Raw genomic sequence first — 22,426 nt, forward strand, 5'->3', positions numbered from 1 at the left:
GTTTTTTGTCCATTCACCCACTCGGGGATAAGTGCTTCACTCAGAAACTCAATGACTGCCCTGACATTTGATTTGAGTCCACAAATATCCGGCAGACAGTGTGGGGACCAACCCCAATCAACTTTGCCAGCGTCCTTCGGCCAGCTTGCAAAAAGAGAAAACGACACACAATTCATTCACTCAGACAAATATTGTCTGTGGCACAATGCTTTACTAAGAATTTGGAAATTGTTGACTAATGTCTCATGGCTGGGCACAAACGGCAAGGTTTCCGGACGACTGGGCACGGACAGAAGGGTGTAAAACGCGGGACCTTGTCCTGTTGTCCCGTCACTCCGCCTCACACACTCTCCACACTCACACACACTGCCTTTTTGGCAGAGTGCGCGCTTCCTCCTGGGGCCTCTCTATCTCTATCTGTCTCTTGAATCAGCATTGAAACACACACACACATGCACACAACCATCCACAAAACACACACATGCATACACCCATATCTACGCTCGCGCGCGCGCACACACACACACACATACGCTGTCACACAGCTCCCCAAACCTACACACACACACACGCGCACACACACACACACACACACACACACACACACACACCCACATCCACCCACCCACACACTCCACCCTGGGCCTTGGCTGGTGCCAAATGTAGTTACCCCGAGCGCCATCCTCGTCCGGCTGGCTTTTGTTCCCCTCAGCTGTTCCAGCCTGGTGCCCGTATTGTGCTGGCGGGCTCATTACTACCCGAGCCAGGACCCAAGCCCACCACTAATAGGCCTGCAGTCACCCTCAACCAAGAAGGGAGGAGGAGGGGTGGCCAAAGGGAATGGTGTGAATGAGGGACAGATAGAAAGAGGCTTTTACAGGAGATATGAAGGAAGGGTTGTGTATTATGGTGTTTTCTGTCTTTTTTTTGTGGTCTTGGTTGTTTGTGGTTTTATGTTTGTTTTTAATCATCCTGCTTTACCTTTACCGTCGGCTATGGGAGTTTTTATAAGTGTGGGCAGTTGCTGTCCTTATTGCTTTGGCTGGCATCCAGCTGGATTGATCGTGTGTTTTTTTGTTACAATGACTATAGGGGAAAGAGGGGCCGATTCATTTGGTCCAGTCTGAAAAGATTGAAAGTGCCAGGTAGATTAAAACCTCCTTTGTGAATATCACAGATACACGTGCCCGTACCCATGCAAGCGCGTACACACTCACACTCACACACACACACTCACACACACACACACACACACACACACACACACACACACACACACACACACCCCAAGAACATGTTCAGATCTGTATATCTGATCATTGCAGTGGATATGAGCTGTCAATATAACTGTTCCTACAAGTAGATGTGTAAGTGTATTATGAATCAGTATATGCATGTTTTCCTAATTGCAGTGGTGTGTTTATTTATTTACTTTTGTGTGTGTGTGTGTGTGTGTGTGTGTGTGTGTGTGTGTGTGTGTGTGTTTGTGTGTGTGTGTACGCCTATATATATCAGAATGGAAAAGCCACTGTAAGATGGACTCCATTCAGCTTCCTATTTTGAGTGTTGAGTTTTGAGTGAATCCAGGGTCAAAGGTGGTACTGGGAGGGGAAGTGCAGAAAGGAAGCGTATATTTCACAAAAGAGCGAAAATCCATGTTTAAAACTATGTGAAAAAAAAAAACCAAATTAGCAAACCGTCTTGGTGGCTGAATATTTGCATGGCAGAGGTCGATAGACACTTGCATTTTAACTTTAATGTGGCTCTATACCCCCGGCAATTAATGCTAGGGTGACGGAAACAAAATACATTTCCGCAGCGTGAGGTGAATTTTGGATTCATTTAGACTAATCTGGACTACAATGGTTCGGCGCGTTCTCAGATCCCAATAGGAACGTTAAAAAGAAAGTCGGTTTCGTGGTTTTCCTCCAGACATGCATTTTAATGCTGTACCAAAAACGAGAACCACAGCACCACCAAACAATAACATGCATCATTATTATTACTTTACATTTGTACATACGTAGTTAGGCTGAAAATGTATACTGTACACTTCTTAAGGTCTGGTATCTCAGCAAATATCATAAAGACGGAACAAACCATAATGCGCACAAACATCGCGGCTACAATGTATGCTTTATCCTCGCCAAAACAGAAAGGTGGTGTTTTGAACCGGTCGTTCCCGCGGAAGGCTGGTCATCCATCATACCGCTGGTGGGTCCAGGTGGGCCGTGGTGGCATCGCCGAACCGTGGCCTCGTTACGCCGCCATAATAATGAGACCCGCGAAGAGGGGGAGAAATAATTGCAAATAAAACTACATGATGCAGAAAATAAAAAAGGAAATTAAACAGATGCGCGTGTTTTCAGGATCATTGCTTTTGTCCTCTTCCTGCGCTGTGTATTAAGTTGCTGACTTGCAAAAACGAAAGCGATATTAGGCTACATAAAATGATTGTTGTGGTTTTAACGGAAAATAGCCAAATAGTGAGAAAGGGATACTCCTGTTAAGACGAATTCTTTTTGTTTTATCAACGTTTATCAACGTTTGATCATTCCTTTGTTATCATGGTCAATTGTGTCATGTTTTTTTAATTGACGCATCTCCACATATTAACATTGGAAATGAAAAAACAACTTCTCATATGCTTTTTATATAGACATAAACAATGAGCATAATTTAACTTGGCAGAATTTTCCCTGGTGGCGTTGAATTTCAGACTAGATCAAATCTAGTCTAAATCTAATAATTAACATTAACATTAGTAATTATTTAAACACCACCAAACACCAATTATAAAATGATCTTATTCTTAATGTTTTATATAAAGCCACAATTTAATATGAAAGCTTACCCATATGCAAATGAACATGGAGGGCAAAATCGACTTTGTCATGCTTTATTTAATTAAAATATTTCTGTAAAAATTCCATATGTACACTTCAATAATATTATTGACAGCAAAAGTTAAAACAAATTTGAATCACAAGGTCTTGCAAAAACATTAGCATGACAGAAAATTTGGAACATATATATACGTATAGGAGGAAAATAAAAGCCTCTGAAAACACTTCATCATACATTTCTTAATGCCATCCCTACATGGACTGCTTTAAAATTATTTTAAAGATAAAACTGCATTTCTTTTTTTCTTCAGTAATAACAGATCATCATAATACATTATATACATATTGCCCCAAAACTGTAAACATGTACCATTTTGCAGATGAGCACTTTTATGTAGGTCTATTATACACATTTGTTGAATGTTTGCATTCTTTCTGTTTGCATGTACTGTCTGGATAAAGGTACTCATGCTGGGAGAATTAAAGAACCAGAAATGTAACTGCAATCACACACTCTCTGTCTCAGTACTAAGAGCTCAGTTGTACTAAAACAATGGTGTTGATAGAACATTGGGGCACTGGTGTGGGCTGAAGAGAAATACTGCACACTGCAACAGTGTATCAGTGGACCAGTATTACACTGATAGCGTCTGCTCAGCTTTGAACTTTATTCAGTACTGAGTCTCTGCCGGATTGGAGAGCTCAGAAAATCTTAATGGAGATGAACACCCGGGGATTAGGAAATTCAATTAATATCAAAGATAATCTCGGAGAGTAGTGGGGCAAGAATGAGGAAAAATGTTTTTTTTTTTTTTAAATTTAAATGGCATTATTCCCCGTCTCACTGGGTTAAATGTCTCACTCTGAGGATTCTGTCATACCATCCAATGTCTAGTCAATGAGAAGAAAACGAAGATGAACAAGAAAAAAAAGGAAAATCTTTGGTTGCATGTGAAGATGGAGCCAGGACAGGGAGAGCGGGGACAGCATTCTCCTGACCAGGAACGGGGAAGAGGGTGTCTCTGTGTCTCTGTGTCCACGCCCATGACATGCTACACAGACACACTACTGCATGAGGAGTTTGTGTAAACTTGTGCGCGTTTGTAATTCGCCTCCGTGTCAGGCTGCTGAGACAGACTACATCAGAGGTGCCCAACCCCGCTCCTGCAGTCCTGCCAACCTACCTACCCTGCGGCCATGTTCTGTTCCCACCCCATTACAGCACTCCTGATTCAGCCTATCACGCCCTGTGAGAGACCTTCTGAATATTACCACCAGGTGCGTTTGATTAGAGTTGAGACTAAAACCTGCAAGGGTGGTAGATTTCCAATAGCAGGGTTGGGCCCCCTGAACTACAATAAATAAATGAATGGCGTCAGTGGCCAGTAGCAAGGCTAACCTAATGGTCCATGATCCTACAGATATCACCACTGGCCAACGGTTTTTGTAGAATGCCATTACAATTCATCTGCTCTGACTTCCTCTTTTCCTCCTCCCAGAGGAACTTTAAATCTCTTTGTGGCTTCCTCGTTCTTTCTCCCGGATCACGGATCCTCTCTAGACACTAGAGGTGGTCATAGGCAGCGGTGGAGGGGGCTGTAGCTCTAGAGGCAGAGCTGTAGTAATATGGGGAGCCTGCAGAGGGAGACAGAGGGCATGATGAGTATTTGCACTTTATTATTTTGATGAATCTCACAAAGACAGGAAATAAGTAAATAATTGCGGGATCTTCATCTCCTATTAAAACTACAATGCCCAATTATTTCTTTTTATTGATGAATATTGGTGTTAGTGTGTGTATCTACGTGTGTGTTTGAACTCTATATCACAAAAATCGTGCTGTATTCATTCAAGACATTCTGTTTATCTGGGAAGTCTCTTTTTTGCGACGTAGCGTTATCCCCTCACCGAGAATGCCTGAGTTGGTGAATCTCCATGCATCGCTGTAGGAGGTGTAGGGGGAGTGGGTGTAGGTCTGGCCAGAGTAGTCCGCACCTGCAGATGAAGAACATGGCAAAACACATGCACTCATCAGTATGAGTCACTGAGTGAACATGAACACAAACAAGAACAATGCTGCGTAACAACACGCACACACACACACACACACACACACACACACACACACACACAGCTACACATGCAAACTCAGTCACAGCCGGATCTGTTAGAAAGTCAGCTACTATCTGGGCTTGGTCTGCTCAGGCATCTCAGACATGCAGACATGATTCTGAAGGCAGAGGGGAGAAAGAGAAAGAGAGAGAAAGAGAGAGAAAGAAAGAGAGAGAGAGAGAGAGAGAGAGAGAGAGAGAGAGAGAGAGAGAGCATGTGCAGTGGGGTGGAGTGGGGTGATCACAGGAGTTAACAAGAGAGCAAGCGGGACGTTTTGACACATGGATGCACCTATTAATGCATTCCTTTCATAGGACAAACACACGCGGCCCTGTGATCGCTCGTGTATGTGCTGCGCTAACATTCTCATTTGGGCGTTCGTAGCAGACCAGACCCATAGGATAGGACGGACACCTCCGGAACAGATCCCGGACAGATCTGTCCAGGGTCCGCTCCAGAGACTGCTGCCATTTGGTTAAACATGCAGTCCGCGATTTGTTTTTGATTTTACAAGAGGTTGTTGATGTTTGAGCTGAATATGACAGCCAATGAAATGACACCCCTCCCTTACGTGCTCCTGAGGCACCGTGTTGATTGGCTGGGATTGTTTATGGCTCGATCCGAGCCGCTATGTTTGTTTCCCATTTACAGAGATAGGACTGTGTATGTTTTTTGGAGTGCAAACACTGAACGGACAGTGAGGAGCAATTCGCTGAATTTGACAAAAAGTGTATGGGATTGATTAGAGTTGCTGACTGCACCTTTCACTCAATAGTCACAGAGTGAAGCGAAGGCTGACATTTTATTAGTGTTTTCGCTGCCAATGTTCAGATAGCCTTCATAAGAGTATTAGAGCAGGATAAGGCATTGGTTCACTCTCTGGGCTTAGGGTTTGCCATCTAACAGTCTCTCTCTTGTCTGTCTCTCGCTCTCTCTCTCTCTCTCTCTCTCTTTCAATCTGTCTGTCTCTGTCTTTCTGTCACTCACTGGGCCAGCTTCTCCCAGTCTCTCTTTCTCTCTTTCCTTCTCTTTCTATCTGTTTCTTCTTGTCTCTCGTTCTCTCGGTGTCTCTCTTCCTGGGCTCATGTGAGGTTGTGTTGTTTGTCGTTTCGCCAGCGTGGGCTCAGCCTTTAGCACATAATTCACCAACGGTTAAGGCGCGCTTGTAAACCATTAATCTGCAGGCCAGGTGGACGGCTGTGGCTGGGGGGCAGAAATGCCGCGGCTCACTGGTGCGTACAGTTAGTCTTGGCGTCCTCTCTCCAGCGTCCACACCACACCACACCACCCACCCGCCCACCCACCACCCAAAAACCACCCTCCACTTCTCCTGCCCTCTCTCTCCTTCTCTGCTCTCTTCCTCCTTCCGACCCGCACTTCCTTCTTCGGCCCTTTTCAAGCGCTCCAACAACGTCCCTCCTCGTCCTCATTCTCTCCTCCTTTAATTTTTTTTTTAAACATTCCAATATCTAATTGGTAATTATGTCGGCAGGATTGAATCCCCCTGGTGCAGCCCTCCCCCCTCCCCACACACACACGCCCCCCCCTCGGAGAGTAATTGTGTATGAACGCTTCCTCACTGTGAGCCCCACCAGAGAAAAAAAATAATAAATCAGAGCCTCTCATTTCGCGCTTCGAAGGGCAGACTTCAAATAATAATAAAAAAAAACGAGAGAGGCACATCACACCATACACACTACAAAGCCCTCCTCCTTCTCTCCTCTTTTCCTCCTCCTGCCCCCTCTCCTCCCTCTTCATCCTACTCTCCCTCTCTCTCTCTCTCTCTCTCTCTCTCTCTCTTTACCCAAGCCGACTGTGCCACCCTCTAGTCCCCTCTTTGCATCCCACCCACCACACTATCCTGACACATACACACACACAGACACACACACACACACACACACACACACACACACACACACACACACACACACACACACACAGAGCAGCCCCGCCTCCCCTCTCCTGGGCCCCACAGTTCCCATGGCAATGTGTGGTCAGGGCAGCAGCCTGGTGGTGTGTGTGTGTGTGTGTGTGTGTGTGTGTGTGAGGTTGGTGGGGGGGGGGGGTTGCGGGCAGCAGGGCGGAACCCCCAGCCTGTTCTCTCGTACCCCCTGGGCCCTGACTCCGCCATGGTGCAGTTCACCAGTGGAGCAGGCTACTCATTAACCCCTCCAGCCCTCCTTCCTGTTAATCTCCCAACCTCCCCTCCCGGCGCTCCCTCCATCCCTCCATCGCTCGCTCTGTGGCCCTCGCCCTCCCCAGCTCTCTTTCTTTCTCTGGGCCTCCCTCTTGTAGTGTTTCTCTTCCTCTCTTTTGCTTTCTCTCTCTCTCTGTCTGCTATCTCTTCCTTTTCGCCCTTAATCTTTCTCTTTCTTTATGTCTCTCCCTCCCCTCTCTCTCTACATTCCTCCTTACTCTCTCTCTCTCTCTTTCTCCTTCTTCTTCTCCATGCATCCCCCTCCCCCTCTCTCTCTCTCCATCCCGCTCTGTGTGGCCCCATGCCAGCTCCATGCATCAGACTTTATTTTTCACAACACTGGTTTTCGTTTTTTTATCCTATTCTGTCCTTCAGCCATCTAATTTTCTGCTGTTCTTCAGTCCACTCTACCATGGCAGCTTCTCTTGGCTTCCCTGCCTCCTCTGGGGGGGGGGGGGGGGGGGGTTCAGAGTTGTAATTCATGTGGGATGAAAAAATAGTGTGGAATTTTCTGCTGAATGATTCAACTGGGCTCTAAGCACTCAACATTCAACATTCAGGTCTTTTTCATATTAAAGTTAAAGGTCTGCAAAGCTAATACTTTTATAAATATCATAGAAATACAAGTCATGAGTTATCATGGAGGGAATTCAACAGAGTATGGATCACCTGCTATGTGATGTATTTTACCGACATTAACTATTCAAAAGAGTTGTACTGAAAACAGCTGTTCCATCGCATTATCTTTGATGAACTCATCTGTCCACGCTTCCCTACTGTGAGCATAGGAAGAAAATCTTGAGTAGATTTTCATATTTGACTCAAGAAAGCTGACCCAGGAGGATGGAAAAGAACCAGCTAAAGGTAATATGGAATGTGTGTGTGTTTTGTTATGTGTATGCTTTTATATGAATGTGTATTGGAGTATGTAGTGTGTGTGTGTGTGTGTGTGTGTGTGTGTGTGTGTGTGTGTGTGTGTGTGTGTGTGTGTGTGTGTGTGTGTGTGTGTGTGTGTGTGTGTGTGTGTGTGTGTGTGTGTGTGTGTGTGTGTGTGTGTGTGTGTGTGTGTGTGCTAGTATATGTGGAAGCAACATGTGCAGTGAGAGAGACAGTGCTTACCTGCTACCATGCCTGTGATGGCGGAGGAGGAGTAGCTTGACTGACCAGACGGGATGTGTGGAGGGTAACCTGGGAGACTAGAACTGACCATATCTCTCCCTAAAAGTAAAGCAACACACACACACACACACACAGAACAGTTAGCTAATGCGCCCTCCCAGGTATAAAATACATCTGGAATGGATACGTCTGCCAGGGATTGACAAGACGTGCAAACACAACCTCTGACACTGTGGTATTTACATGTCATTTTATCACACAGTGACATTTAATATTTACATTTTTATTTTCAAATTCCACTTTCAGTATAATTAGTACATTTTAATCATGAGGACACAGTATTTCATGAGTACACAGTAATTAGGAGTCAATATTTGGGCAGCTGTCCTGGGCACTGCTGATAAGCATGTCACATGACACAGGTATGCAAATGAGAGGCTGATGTGGTGATGGGGGAGGAGTCATGAGTGTTTACCTGCGATAAGTGATTGGCTGCTGAACTGCCCATACACCGGAGCATGATGGGAAAATGAGTTGAAGGCATGAGAGAAATGGGAGGCGGAGCTGCCGCAACTGTTACTGACAGATGTCGGCGCCTGAATGGCCTGGAGGTCCAGGAAGGCAGAGTTGGATATGATGCTGGGGGAAGGGCTTGAGCTGGTCACCTCTGGCGACACTTCCTGTTTCAGACAGAGTGGGCGGGGCTGTAGGTGATCTGGAGGCGGGCGCAGCAGGATGACAGCCAGGGAGGCAGGGGGATACGTGGGTAAGGTGGAAGAGGAGTGAGAATGAGACAAATGAAAATTAACGGATGAGAAATGAGTGGCTGTACAACACCAAAAACAGCTGCAAACGCCACCGGCAGCCATTAAAGTAAATCAAACGCACAGACGATGAACACACGCTGACAGCGTCGGCTTTGAACGCCGTTGAGGAAACAATAGGCTGAGGCTGAGGCTGTGGCAAGATGTACATCCCCTACATCTGTTTTGTGTTAGGCTTCAAATAGAGCGTCGGGCCATTTGGGGTAATTAGCCAAATTAATTATTCAATGCATCAGCAAGCATGACAAGCTGAAATGTGGCAGCACTGAAATGGACAACAAAAACAGGGGAAAGACAGTGAAACAGAGAGGGAGGGCTGGGAGAAGGAGAGAGTAGTGTTTGGGAGGTGCAGAGAGAGAGATAGAGAGAGAGATAGCAACAGAGACAGAGGAAGATAGGAAGGAAGACAAAACAAGATAGAGAGAGGTTGCACATTCAGTCTATTCACCTGCAACTACGGCGTAACTCTGGTGTGCCGTCAGGTTGCGACCAATGGCTGCACTTGATGTTGAGAGGCTGGCCTTCCCGTCCTCTAAGCTTCCGTTGATGAGAGACAGCGGGTATAAAGCCTGCAAGAGACACACAAATTAAGCTGACTGCCACAAACTCCCAATCACTATACTGTAGACCCTAAAACAAGAGATACTATACCCTGGCCCACTACTATGCACTCCATCAGTACATGCTCCTGTCCGAGTAGTGTGTTAAGAATTAAAATGTTTCAGGGGCTATTTTTTGGAATATATTAGTGCAAGTTGACATTGACAATGCCATGTATGCATAGATAAATGTAGACATTTTGTCAACCTATTGTGTATTACTAGTGTTTAAAATGAAATATTTTGAGAAAGACGTATCTAAAACGAGTCTAGAATAAAAGACAGAACTGATCTGGGGAAATCCTTGCTTCACACAAAGAGCACACTCTTATGTAATGTTTAAAAACAACGACAAAGAAATGTGGTTAAAGCTGATTAAAACTACGCGGGGTATACCTGCTCGGTTTTGCCGGCTGCGGCTGAGCTGAAGGAGTCGGAAGGGTAGTGGTGGCGCTCGAAGCCGCAGTCCAGGTGCTGTGTAAGGGGGAAGTGCTCTGGTCTCAACTGTTTCCTGGGGCCACCTCCGCTGCTCTGAGAGTCCACGCTCAACCGACAGCTCTCCTGGTCACCTGATTTACACACACACACACACACACACACACACACACAGACACACACACACACAAACACACACGCAAAACCAACACATACACACATGCACAACATCACACACACACACACACACACACACACAGAGACATAGACAAAAAAAACACACACACAGTCAGTGGCGGGACTTTAGTTCTTGCCTAGCCGCAGGCTACGTACAAAGTCTGGTCCTTTCATTAGCATGGAATCAATACGCAACATTGAGTGGTGCGGCCGGGGAGACAGTCAGTCCCAATAAGAAAAACTCAAGTTGAATCAACACAGTGTACAGAGGCCTATAAACAAACAGCCATTTCATAGCCATACAGCAGCCCTATATACTCATGGGAGGTTAAATGAGACAGAAAGAGAGAGGGAGATAGACAAAGAGAGAGAAAGAGAGGGAACGAGAGGCCTTATTAAGCTGAATGGATCCTGCAATCATCATTAGCAGCATGCAGCAGGGGGTGCCTACACCCAGAGGGAGGACGCAAGGCGTCTGTGGAGAGACTCTTTAGCTGACTCTGGAGGAGCACTCACTGTCGTCGTGGCTCCTCTTGCCCTCCGTGGTGGTTTGTGGGATGCCCAGCAGGCCGCTAATGGAGTAGGTGGAGCCCAGAGAGTCGGACTGGGGGGACTCGGGCGGGGTGACCGCGGAGCTGGGGACTGAGGTAAGAGCAATACACTAATTATGCATCAGCCTGGTTTCTTTGTAATCAAGTGGCAAAAGTTTTGCTACATTTACCTTGCAGTGCGGTTCGATATAGTTATAGTGCTGTTACATTAAGATATGTAAAAATAACTAAGGAATATGTATAAATAATTGATAGATTGTACTTTACTAATTTACTTATGTGATGTTCTTGACAAGCCCACCTATGGCTTGCCCTTTTGTTGTTATGTAAATGATTTGTTTGCTAAAATGCTTTGTTGCCCGTGAGTTCAAAGAAACATCACAGCGGTGTTAAAATCACTCACTCAGTGTGTGTCCGGGGCTGAGTCCTTTGCTATCCAGCGGCAGGTTGAAGGACTGCTGCACTTTCGTCCTAATAATTCTAAAAAGAGATTTCAGAAAAAAACTAAAATCAGTCATCTTCCTTTTCATGTAAGTAAAAACAAACTCTTAAAAAAAAAGAAAAAAAAAACATAACTGACAAACAGTACACAAAGGTACGTGATGGCATACCACATACTAGAGGTAATGTGAACGCTCTCTCCGTGAAGAAAGCAATAACCGAAATGTATTACAGAATCTTTTAACACTTTTTCATGTGAACGTGTTTTCATATGCATAACCATGTTTTATGGCTTTTTGAGGAGTATCATAGTTTTTTTTGGTCGCTTTTTTTAATGGCTTTCTGGCCCCTCTCCATTGAGCACTTTCCCTTCACCAGTCTTGTTCCCCAACCCACCAGCAGCACTCTCTCAGGGGTTTGTCGTTCAAACACAATAAACTGTAAGAAAAGTTATGAGCTGATCCGATGTGTCTACCTGTTGATGGAGCTCACGCTGGGCACTGTGTCGCTGTCACACACTCCCTCGGCCAAGAGCCTGTCTCTGATCTCCCAGGCAAACATGGTGGGGTTCTGCCGCTTGTACTCGGCTATCTTCTCCACCACCTTGGGTGTGGCTACCTTGGGCTTGGACCCACCAATGACCCCAGGCTTGATGCTGCCAGTCTCATAGTATCTGCGTGGGAGGGCAGTGATATGCAATTAGGGAAGGATGGCAATGCTATTGTGGGTGTTTGTGTGTGGTGTAATGTGTGAGTGCGTGAGTGAGTGAGTGAGTGAGTGAGTGAGTGAGTGAGTGGTGTGTGTGTGTGTGTTTGAGAAAAAAACATGTATTTTCTTTCATGTGAATTTCTCCGGGTAGAGAGATTTTGAGTGAGTGTTTGTGTGTGTGTGTGTGTGTGTGCGTGTGTGAGTTAGTATTGGTGCCGGGGACAAAAACACCAGCAGAGAACAGAAAGACTATTCTGTCTTATAAAGAGATTTGCTTGTGAGCGAAAATGAGAGAATGAATGGAGGATCATATTAAATATGTATGCGAGTATGTATGTAAGTATGCGAGAGATTATCCATGTACTGTATATGTGTGTGAGAGAGCGATTGTGTGTGTGTGTGTGTGTGTGTGTGTGTGTGTGTGTGTGTGGCCGTTGCGTGGCACACGCGCTCCTCACCGGCCTAGGATCTTGCTGACGCAGCCGTGGCTGACCCTCAGCTGGCGGGAGATGTCGCAAGGCCGCACACCCTGGTGCGCCATGTCCACGATGCGCTGCCGGATCACCTCCGGAAGCGGCCGGCCATTCACAAACATTCCGCCTAGTTGGTTAAGACCCCCATGACCTGGGGGAGGGAGGGGATAAACACACATTAAACAGCGCGTCACCTTAAAGCCCGCCGTCCAGGACAAACACAAACACGCAGGGCGCAGGGCTCTGCTCTGGGTGGGACTGGACATCTCTATTTGTCAGGGCTGCAAACTCCAAGTCCAGACAGGCTGCTAGTTACTGAATCCTCTTTAATGAGATTTTGACATTTACAGCCAACTTTAAGTCCATTGTCTATTTTGATCATTGAGTATCACTTAATGTTGTGCAAAATTTTGGGGGGAAAATTACTCTATTAAAAAAAACAGCAAATCGTTTATTCAGTCATTTTCTGCATAAAATGAATTGTAATGCTAGTTGTAATAGTTGTTTTGCGATAACAAAAACTGCAAAACATTTTTATAACGAAAATAATAACGAAAAACTTGGTATGAATTATTATTAGCACAAATGAGGGAGAAATAGAGAAAGAGAGAGGGAGAATTATGACTCATAAATCTTTCTCAAATCATAAATAGTGACGGTCATCATTAGATGCCCCTCTCTTCTCACACGGAAATAAAAAAACATGAAAATCTCTCAAGTCTCAGTCTCCCTTGTTAGGATGTAGAAATAAGGCCTCTTTTTTGGTTGGCTGTATACTATAGTACACTCTTTGAAAGTAAATCTGTATCAAATATCCATGTAAAAGTACAGAGCAAAGAGAAACCGTCTGACTACAGTGAACAGTTTAACCATGTACAAAACATATGATGATTTTCCAAAGAGTGATTAAAAAATGTAAACTGACCAATTATGTCGGATCTAGCTAGAAATTTGACAGCATCTGGTCTAGACAGCTCTGTGCAAGTCTTCCACATTTTAGGGGGATCTGTCCGGGTTTCCTATGGGGACATAGAAGGAAGGGGATTGTAGTTGAGTAGACAGGCCTTTGCCTGTTGTCTGTATGTGTGTCAGTGTAGCATGCTGCTGCACTGAAACTTTGAACTCAAAAGGAAAACTGGACCAGAGCTAGCGGTGCCTTGCCGTCCTGTGCCAAAACAGCTATGTCGAATAATACAACCTACAGTCCCACTGTGAAGTCACAAGGCCAAATGTAGGAGATATTGTAGCTTCCTTGAGTGAAATTTGTGATGAAAGAAAACAGCGGAGTAATTAGTTCACTTCAGTACGACATATCTTAACATTACGGGGAAAAGGATAGTTTGAATAAGTAAAACAGAGCAAATGTTCAGGTCGAAAGTACGCCAACTCTTTATGAAGTTACCAGAGTAGCCAAGATCACGCATTGTCATCGTTTGTCCTTCAAGACATCCGGACACTTTGGCATGTGGATTAAAATAACTTCCTCCAGTCTATCATTGAACTGTTTGGGCTACACGACTGACAGCCAGTCGCAGGCCGTACTTTGACGTTACGATATTTAATACGCACGTATTACTGTCAAGTTAATGATAATAACAAAAGCCGGTTTATGTACCAGTATGGTCCTGAAGAGACGCGGATAAATGTATCACTGTTGTTTTACCAGACATCCGGATATCACTATTGGCGAGAAAGTGGCCATCGTGTTGTCGTCTAGACTTACCCAGACATTAACCCTACAACTGCAAGGTCACATGGTGGCACAGAAATCGACATTTGTCTGCATCTGAGGGCAACAGGGGAAAAAGCACACGTCATCCCAGTCATCGGAGAGGTTAAATTAAACTCGTGCTGTGGTATTCTGTAACACCACTGATGATGGTAAGGTCTAGGCCTATGACGCCTGAATGATAGTTATAATTTCACTAACTGAACACATATAGGCCTACCTGTGTTTCTGTTTCTGTGTATCCGGGTTGGTTTTCTAAACCATTTGAAATAATAGCTCTATAGGCTACTAGTAGACATAGTGGAATAATAATAATAATACGGCTTTTTGGACAGTGAGATTAAAAATTGTATTACTATATTTTTAAGTCAATGGGCCTATGCGGGAGAATGTGACACTTGTGTGCTAAGATAACGCAAGGAAGTAAGGATCAGGTTCAGCTCGCGTCCTTTTGTTTCGGGTCTTGTCTGTAGTCTTCTGTCTCAGTGGTTTGCATCAGTGACTTGCTTAGAATCCCTACTTTTAATTTAACCCATTCAGGGTCTTGCTTCCCCTCGCTCTTTTCTTGTCCTCTCCCTCTTTCATTTCCACATCAAACGGCGCTATTAACGGTGCTAGCGGAGTGTGTAAAACTCTCCCCGCCAAGCTTCACCACCCGGCAGGATATTAAAGTGAAGCTACCCCAAGGGAATAAGCACAACAACAGACACTCACATACAGAGATAGAGAAACTCTCTCTCTCCCACACACACACACACACACACACACCAGTACTGTCTTCCTCATTGCCCAGCCTTCCACGGTTCCAATGTCTCTCTTCTCCATCACACACATACACACATACGAGGTCAGTGGCATAATAGACCTAAATCTGCCGCTGAAGCTATTTAAAAATGTAATTTAAAAATCCTCATTTGTTGATTTTTGTGTTTATCTAAGTTACACTTAGCCTACACTTATCTCCATATTATATGTTGGCCTAATTAGGCTTAGGGTATTCTTAAATTTGCATAATATATACAATGAATCACCGAGGTTATACGAAGTATATAACTTTTACAGTTCACATTCATAATGTATATTTGCAAAAGCATGGGATAGCATACCCCTAGGGAATATGGCCTCTCGATCGTTGCTCGAATGGCCTCGAAAGTGTAGGCCCATCAAACTGCAACACAGACTTCACTCATTAAATAGATAATGACTGCCATAAATAATTTCGAAATATTTGGTTGAAAAGCTCAATTTCTAATTCATATTATAAAACTGTTCATAGGCCAACGCTACTGTAAGCAAATATACTATTATACTGACAAACAATTCTCCAAAAGTGTTGAAGCAAATATTCTGACAAATGTACTCGATGACAAAAAAGGCTATTCAAACATACCCCTGGCTAGTTACACAAATGCATTGCAGCAGAACATTTTAGATATCATATTTATTAGTTAAATTCTTGAATTCTTGAACCTAACGAGCACATGCTGCAACGCAAAACCAACAATGATACTCAATTATTATTTGTCTCAGGGGCAGCTCACATCAGAACTTGGCAACCTCAAGACTAGATATTCTCAAAATATAGCTTACTTTTCCTTCTCCTATAAGACAGCTTGACACAACTGTGTATTCTCACTTAAAGTTCTTAATGAGAGAATCTGAAATGTGAGGTTGTTATAAGTGCTTTGCCTCAGGGACGTGTAAACAAGCCCCGTGTCGCTACTGTGGTTTGACATTATTGAACTGACATCGACAGGACTACCAAGCGCCAGTCTGACTGATATCAATATCAAATATAACTACTTATTATAGAGGTAAGAAAATAGCCTTTAGCCAAGGTTTCACATGGCTTTGCCATCCTCATCGAAGCTGGCAGACAAGCATGCCACCCAGGGTTTTTTGTGTTGCATATTGTTTATGTCAAAGCGAGTTAATGCGCCCTGTGTCAGTGTCTCAACATACTGCTGCAGTCATAGTGCCTGATTGCAAATATTATAGGCTATGTCTTTCTAATGTGGAAGATGAAATGATAAAAAATAATTACAACATTTTTAGGTTGTTTTGTAGACTAAATTGCTTATTGTAAGGCCTACATAACAGATGATCACCAGTGCGCTTGGAGTTGTGCAGCATTGCCCTGGAGGTTTCGCGTGGATGCTCTCTGGTCGTTCTCAAAATGCAATGCAGGTTACCCTAAACTATTTAATTGACGTGATCATGTATAACACTATGGGTTAGATGTAGCTAAATGGTGGAACAACATCGATTCAGCAGATGCAGCAAATGATTGAAGGTCCACAGAAGATAACTATAACAAATTCGCCAATATTTCTAAACTTGGAAGGACGAAAAGGCAAGCCGTGAGGGTAACCATATTGTCTCAAAAAATAAATAATAATTGCAAATATCTAGCAAACAGGGTGATAACCAGCAGTTCACATTTCCTGAAGAGATTTCGGAGATATTTGGATGTATCATTTTAGTCAAAGTAACTATTTAATATCAGGCCAACCAATTCAATATTTATTGTAATTTTATTTGGATGAACTCGGAGGTCAAGCGTATTTTGACGTGACATTTAAACTCGCCTATTTAGCGCTTTTTAATACAAGACGGAGCCAATTGCAGCATGTTAACAGCACATTTACCCATTGTTATTTTCCGCACACCACGGCAGTAAGAGAAGCTATATGTAGTCCGTTATGTTTACCTCGGCCTGTGGTGCTGGACATTTCTCTGAGGTCTTGGTAGTTTGGTGTCCGGGACAAATGTAGGAGGTCCACGCTTTCAGTTAATCTGCTGTGTTTAAGTCCATATGGGGGGGCTCGCCTGGTATGAAAATGTTCCTGCGTGGACGCGTAAATGCACTGCAAAAGGACATATTATAGTAGTTAATATTTACTTACTATTACAGCGGTTATAATAACGGCTTTTGCGTCCTTACGCGACCGACGTTCACAATGTTTTGCAGCTTTATACTGAACTTAAACGCACTCAAGTGGATCGTCCGCTCGTGCATACATCGTTTAAATAAATCTAGTGGAAATGTATTACTCCCGATGTTCAGCTCTCCTTGTATAGTTGTGTCGCCCCGATATTTCTGGCATATTGCTGCAAGTTCTCTTGTCTCTTGTTAACTTCAGATAACAAGATGGTATAGCAATAACAGTTTTAAGTCACATCACCCACCGTTGACCGGCTGCGCGGCGAAAACAAGTTTGGGACGCTCAGTAAAGTCAGCTATCATTGGCACAAGAGGACCACACTACTAGTCTGAGAATCACAATAAACACCTGGTAGCACTTTGATTTGTATAAACTGTTACCTGCGTCTTGTCGAAGGATGAGGGAAGGGAAGTCCTTGAAGGCTATTATCCAACGCAACTAGATTACAATGGAAGGAAAGCTTTAAAGGCTTGTGGCCTGTCGCGAGATGATTCCTACTCAGATAGATGGATTAGAGCTTGTGACCGTACGACGTTTCTCCACTACTGTAAAACGTAGATGTCCAAGCGCATCTGTCAGTTCTCTGTGTGGTTTTATTTCAGTGACGCTCCTAAACGCTGGTGGTGGGAGCGGTGCGGCTCGGCTATTGGATAACGGCTCAGTGGGTGGATTCTTTGGTAAAAGAGTGAGGTGTGGCTTTACGAAAATGGGCGTTTCTCCTCCAAAACAGCATGGATGGATGATTCGTGTTTTCAGCAAGCCCCTTTTCATACAGCAGAACACAGCGACTAAGCGATACACCAACGTTTACGGAAACATCCGTCAAGGATCCGGTTTGTTTTCCTTACCCCCAGCGACAGCTGCACTTCGATTAGATCTTGTATAAGATGTGACACGATTTCCGGGGATGTGTTCATTTGTGCTACAGGGTCCACTTTTTCACAGACAATTTGGTACCTGATTGCTGTTATCTGTCATTATAGCCATCATTTCATTCCGGATGGACCTACATGTCACTTTGCTTGATCGGTTGCCTATAGGTTCGATATTTCTTGAGGGCATAGTGTTTTAAACTGTATGTTACAGGTGTCTAAGGGTTTACCTTGGTCATTGATTTTAAGTTATTAAGTTTCGGCTTTCCGCAAATTATAGGCATAACTTGATTTTGTTTTTACTGGAGGGAAAACATAACTTTAAGTCAATACAATATAGATGCATGTAACCACGTTTCGACCAAATATTAAAATGGTTTGAGATCAAATGTAATTATTCAGTCATTATTATCAATGCAGCTGTTGAAAGTTCAAACTGGCAAATGTCGAAAATGCCAAATCATTTTAGTTATGCCTATACACTTTGGGGCAAAACCCCTACTAATATGGTTGGAATGGAGTACATAAGATGGCTAAGAAAAAAAAAGGTGCACTGAAAAAACTGTTTTGTGGTGTCTTAATGTTGGTAGCTGTGGAACTGTAGCCTATGTGCGGGAACTTTTTGTAATACCCTTTAATCATTGATTGACACCGCAACATATTTAAGATGTACTTGCAAGGATCCTCTCAACAGGGTGCGAGACCCCCTCCATGGTTTAACACAATTTAGGTTGTTCTCACAATCCTTTAAAACAAATATAACACCTCAAATTACCTTTAATTTTCTCACCATGGGGCTTTGTCTTGGCCAGGGCGACGACCCTGGAGTGTTGCTTTTCTCGGCCTTATGGCGCGTGGCAGGAGTAAATAAAACCTATGTATTTACAAATATTTTTTGGGTCAATGACAACTTGTGAACAACGAAGGGATTTTTAATGTAGAAATTCACAAACTTCAGATGGATTGTCAGACCAGGCCTCTGATAGTTAATACAGTGTATTAAGTTTAATTCAGTGCTTTTTGGCAGTAATTGAGAGTCCTTGTGATTTCTTTTGAAGGGCGAATTATGCGCCGGATTACGACAAAAACACGTATGATGAAAGAGCGAACTACCTGTGACCTAAACAGCGCAACATCTTTGGTCAATGCAGCCCGCAGCTTTATCTCGACGTGTGAAGTCATTCTCTTTCTTTCCCTGGCACGTCGCGCTGAGTAAATACCATTACACTAGTGCCGCTGCAGGACAAAGTGTCCGTGTTTTGAGATAAATACGACTGTCGAGGTGGGACTAAAGCGAATCATAGCATAAATGGAGGTATAAGATTCCACTCTGAAGTGTCGGAGAGCGAACGCCAGGCCATCGCCTGGGGAAGAGGCTGAGGGGTAGAAAATAAAACGGGCAGAAGGGGTTATCAAGAGTTTAACAAGGGATTAAAACTCCAAGATGGTTATCTTGATTTGAAAAATGTCAAATATGGTAATACGTAATCAATACTGGAAAACTGTAGCCAATGCATTTGTCTAGATTTAAGTCGTGTTAGTTGGGACTATTTTACTTCAATGGAATAAACTCTGCGCATCAACAATGTTAATACTAATAAATGCAGTAATACATTACATGTGATAATTACAAGCACGATAATAATGCCTAATTAGTTATTATTTTTGTCTAATACAATAGGCTATGTAGATAGGCATGTTAAAACTGCGATCATAGCCCAGGGAACACCAGGAAAAATTAGGGCTACACATTGGCCTAACACTAAAAGCTATATATATATACATATTAATTTTTTTTTTTTACTGAAAATAGTGACAAGATGTTCCAGGTGACAGTGCTCCACCGCATCAACCTTCTCAAACCCCCAAACTATCAACCAATGAAAATAAACAGTCCAGGAGGAAAACAAACACACAGTAATGTATGATCTATCTTGAACGAGTTTACTTCATTTTTACAAATACTGAAATAAAAAAATAACGTGATATACGAAAAACTACAAGTGATATACGAAAACGTCCATGCATGTCATGCCAAAATATTTAGGCCTGTCTTCCCCTTACGTTTTAAGTGATGTAGTATCGTCATTAATACATTCCTTTTTGTTTAGAAGACCAATTTTGAAGAAATAGCTATATTATAAATGCACGTGTTATAAAGGTTGTTTGGTAAAGAGCGCGTTTGAGACACAGTAGACGGAACTGAAATAATATAGTTTTACGCACAATGAGTTTTCATTTCTGGTTGTGCTCTGACTTCATTTTAGTCTCTTACAATAAACTTTGTGGTCTGGTGGACAAAGTTAATGAGGAATAAAATGACAAAGGGTTTTTAATAGTATGTCTATACTGATCAATGATTTTAAAGCATTTTCAAAGAAAAGTTACTTTCAACTCAATAATACAAATACAAAAATCATGAGACACCACCGATTGCATAAATGTCGGTTTGAAGTTTAACAGAGAGTTGTGTCAGGTGCCTAGCTGAGCTTTGCCCTAAGTCACAATGTTTGATGTCTCAGACTGGAAAGACAACCCGCTGTTGTTCCGCGCTGTGCAGGTGCTCTTTAAACACCTCTTTTGAACATTTAGTTCCAAAGGGACAATTCTCAAAAGGGATCTCTCTTACTTCTAAAGTTCAGTTTTAGAAAGACGTTTTAATCGGAACGATATAGGCTAGCGCTAGTGTTTCTGATTCTCTCCGATTCATCGCTCTCATATGCATTATTCAAACAGATGTCGTAAAGACGTCCGTGCTGATAGAATATTCCTTCTGTTTGATGGGGTCGAGGGAAACGGTTTCCATTCATAAAACCTCCTTTCTGTTCTGAGATGGAGATAAAGTTAAATGTTTGGGGTGTGTCTTACGGGAGGGTGCACCGGGCGTCTCCGGATTGAACTCCTCAGGCCAGCGTCTGTGACCCGCACCTCACATTTGGATGGAAATGAGAGGGCAAGGGGTCATGTTGTCGCATCTTTCAAGTCCAAATGATCCAACAATGCTTCAGTCAGGTGTTGTTGGCAGGACTCAAGAAAAGGCCATTAAAGCCTTGTTTATACCCATCATGGTAAATTTGTTGCCTCTGTATTGCAGTGTACCCTGGAGTCATCACACCCCATTATGTTCTGTTTATTCGGGAATTAAGGAGACATGGCTGAATCAACAATTGCAGGTATAAATGAAATGATTGACGGTATCATGTTGGCATCAGACTTGATGGTATCTACGAAGGTATCTGTAAAATATAATAGCCTGTCACAGTATATTCAAAATCGCTACAATGACGTGGGCTACAAGCAGCACGACCGAGCCGGTAACATTTCGTCTAAACGTTTGTGCGAAAGTGCTCTTCTGTTGGGAATGCTTTTATCATTGCCTTCACACATTATCACAAGAGTATCACTCCTACAATGAAAAAAAATAGTCCTTGCTTTATATATGATGGATTGACAAAAAGCTCATAATACAATTCACCATCCATTTGATGAATCGGAATAGCCAATAACGAGTTTCTATTTTTCTATGTATATTCACAAATGTAAACTTCTCTGCTAACTTTTCATTAACTTAGGGTATGTTTGCAGTAGCACTCCACCTGAGGAATTATCGAAAAACTTCAAGCACCTGATTCGCTGGTTGCGGGCAGTGCACGCCACCCACCCTGTTCCCTACGCGATGCATTGCCTTCTGAAGCCCGTTGCGACTGTGCTTGTCATTCTACGCGCTCCCCAAGATGAATGGGTTCACGTTAAACCACACTTAATCGCAACTTTTATAAATCTACGCACACGCTTGTCTCGTTGTGGTCAGCGACTCGAGATGAGCCAGATAATTAGATCATAATAGCGCGGAGAAACGCCTCAATATTGATGATTCCATTAGCCTTCCGCAAACATTTCGTGCCTTCTTTGGTTCTGCAAACTTAACCGTTTCCACTGTCGACTTTGATAAATCTCCTCGATAACCTGCTTGATGCAATACCTTTACAATTTCCCTGCTACCCCACACATGTAGTAGTACCATTCCCCGAAGTCTAAGCTGTAAACTGGGCTGATATCCTGGCCAACTTCCTTGAAATTGACTGATTTACATTTACTTCAGGGCCACCTTGATGTAGACCTCAATGTGCATTTCAATGTTCTGTAAGTGTGAGCTCTGTAACATTACAATTACATTACAATTACTTTATCTGCCTCGGACACTGAAGTGCATCAGCCAAACAGACAGCATTTTACTGCCCTTTTCCCATGAAGATAATACCAATACTTTTTGATTAGAGCATTTTAGAGCATTATCAGGGCATCTGTCTTGGCTCCACCATTGATCAACTGATAAAATAATTTGATTTGCTTTTAATGTGAAAATGATATTGTTGCTCCGAAGTATAAACTGTA

The 22,426-nt window shown here is 43.3% G+C and overlaps 1 protein-coding gene across 1 annotated transcript; it reads right to left on the minus strand.

Annotated features, from left to right (window-relative positions):
- Positions 1–2,899: 2,899 nt before the first annotated feature.
- On the minus strand, positions 2,900–17,687 carry pax8 (paired box 8). The gene is made up of 11 exons (XM_031578283.1): positions 17,540–17,687; positions 12,471–12,636; positions 11,780–11,977; positions 11,267–11,343; positions 10,829–10,954; positions 10,097–10,269; positions 9,550–9,670; positions 8,753–8,992; positions 8,278–8,376; positions 4,755–4,841; positions 2,900–4,481 (listed from the first exon to the last, which is right to left on the minus strand). Exons 2-11 carry the CDS (start codon positions 12,605–12,607, stop codon positions 4,411–4,413), a joined length of 1,329 nt encoding a protein of 442 aa, XP_031434143.1. The 5' UTR covers positions 12,608–12,636; positions 17,540–17,687; the 3' UTR covers positions 2,900–4,410.
- Between the last annotated feature and the right edge of the window lie 4,739 nt (positions 17,688–22,426).

This window comes from Clupea harengus, chromosome 12 (genome assembly GCF_900700415.2).
Source record: "Clupea harengus chromosome 12, Ch_v2.0.2, whole genome shotgun sequence".
NCBI lineage: Eukaryota > Metazoa > Chordata > Actinopteri > Clupeiformes > Clupeidae > Clupea > Clupea harengus.

Excerpts from the sequence above, each read along its gene's own strand:
- pax8 (XM_031578283.1), bottom strand. The coding sequence starts at position 12,607 with ATGTTTGTGAATGGCCGGCCGCTTCCGGAGGTGATCCGGCAGCGCATC. Across the intron at positions 11,344-11,779 it reads AGCGTGAGCTCCATCAACAG|AATTATTAGGACGAAAGTGC; the intron begins GTAGACACATCG and ends ATCTCTTTTTAG. Across the intron at positions 4,842-8,277 it reads CATCACAGGCATGGTAGCAG|GTGCGGACTACTCTGGCCAG; the intron begins GTAAGCACTGTC and ends CTTCATCTGCAG.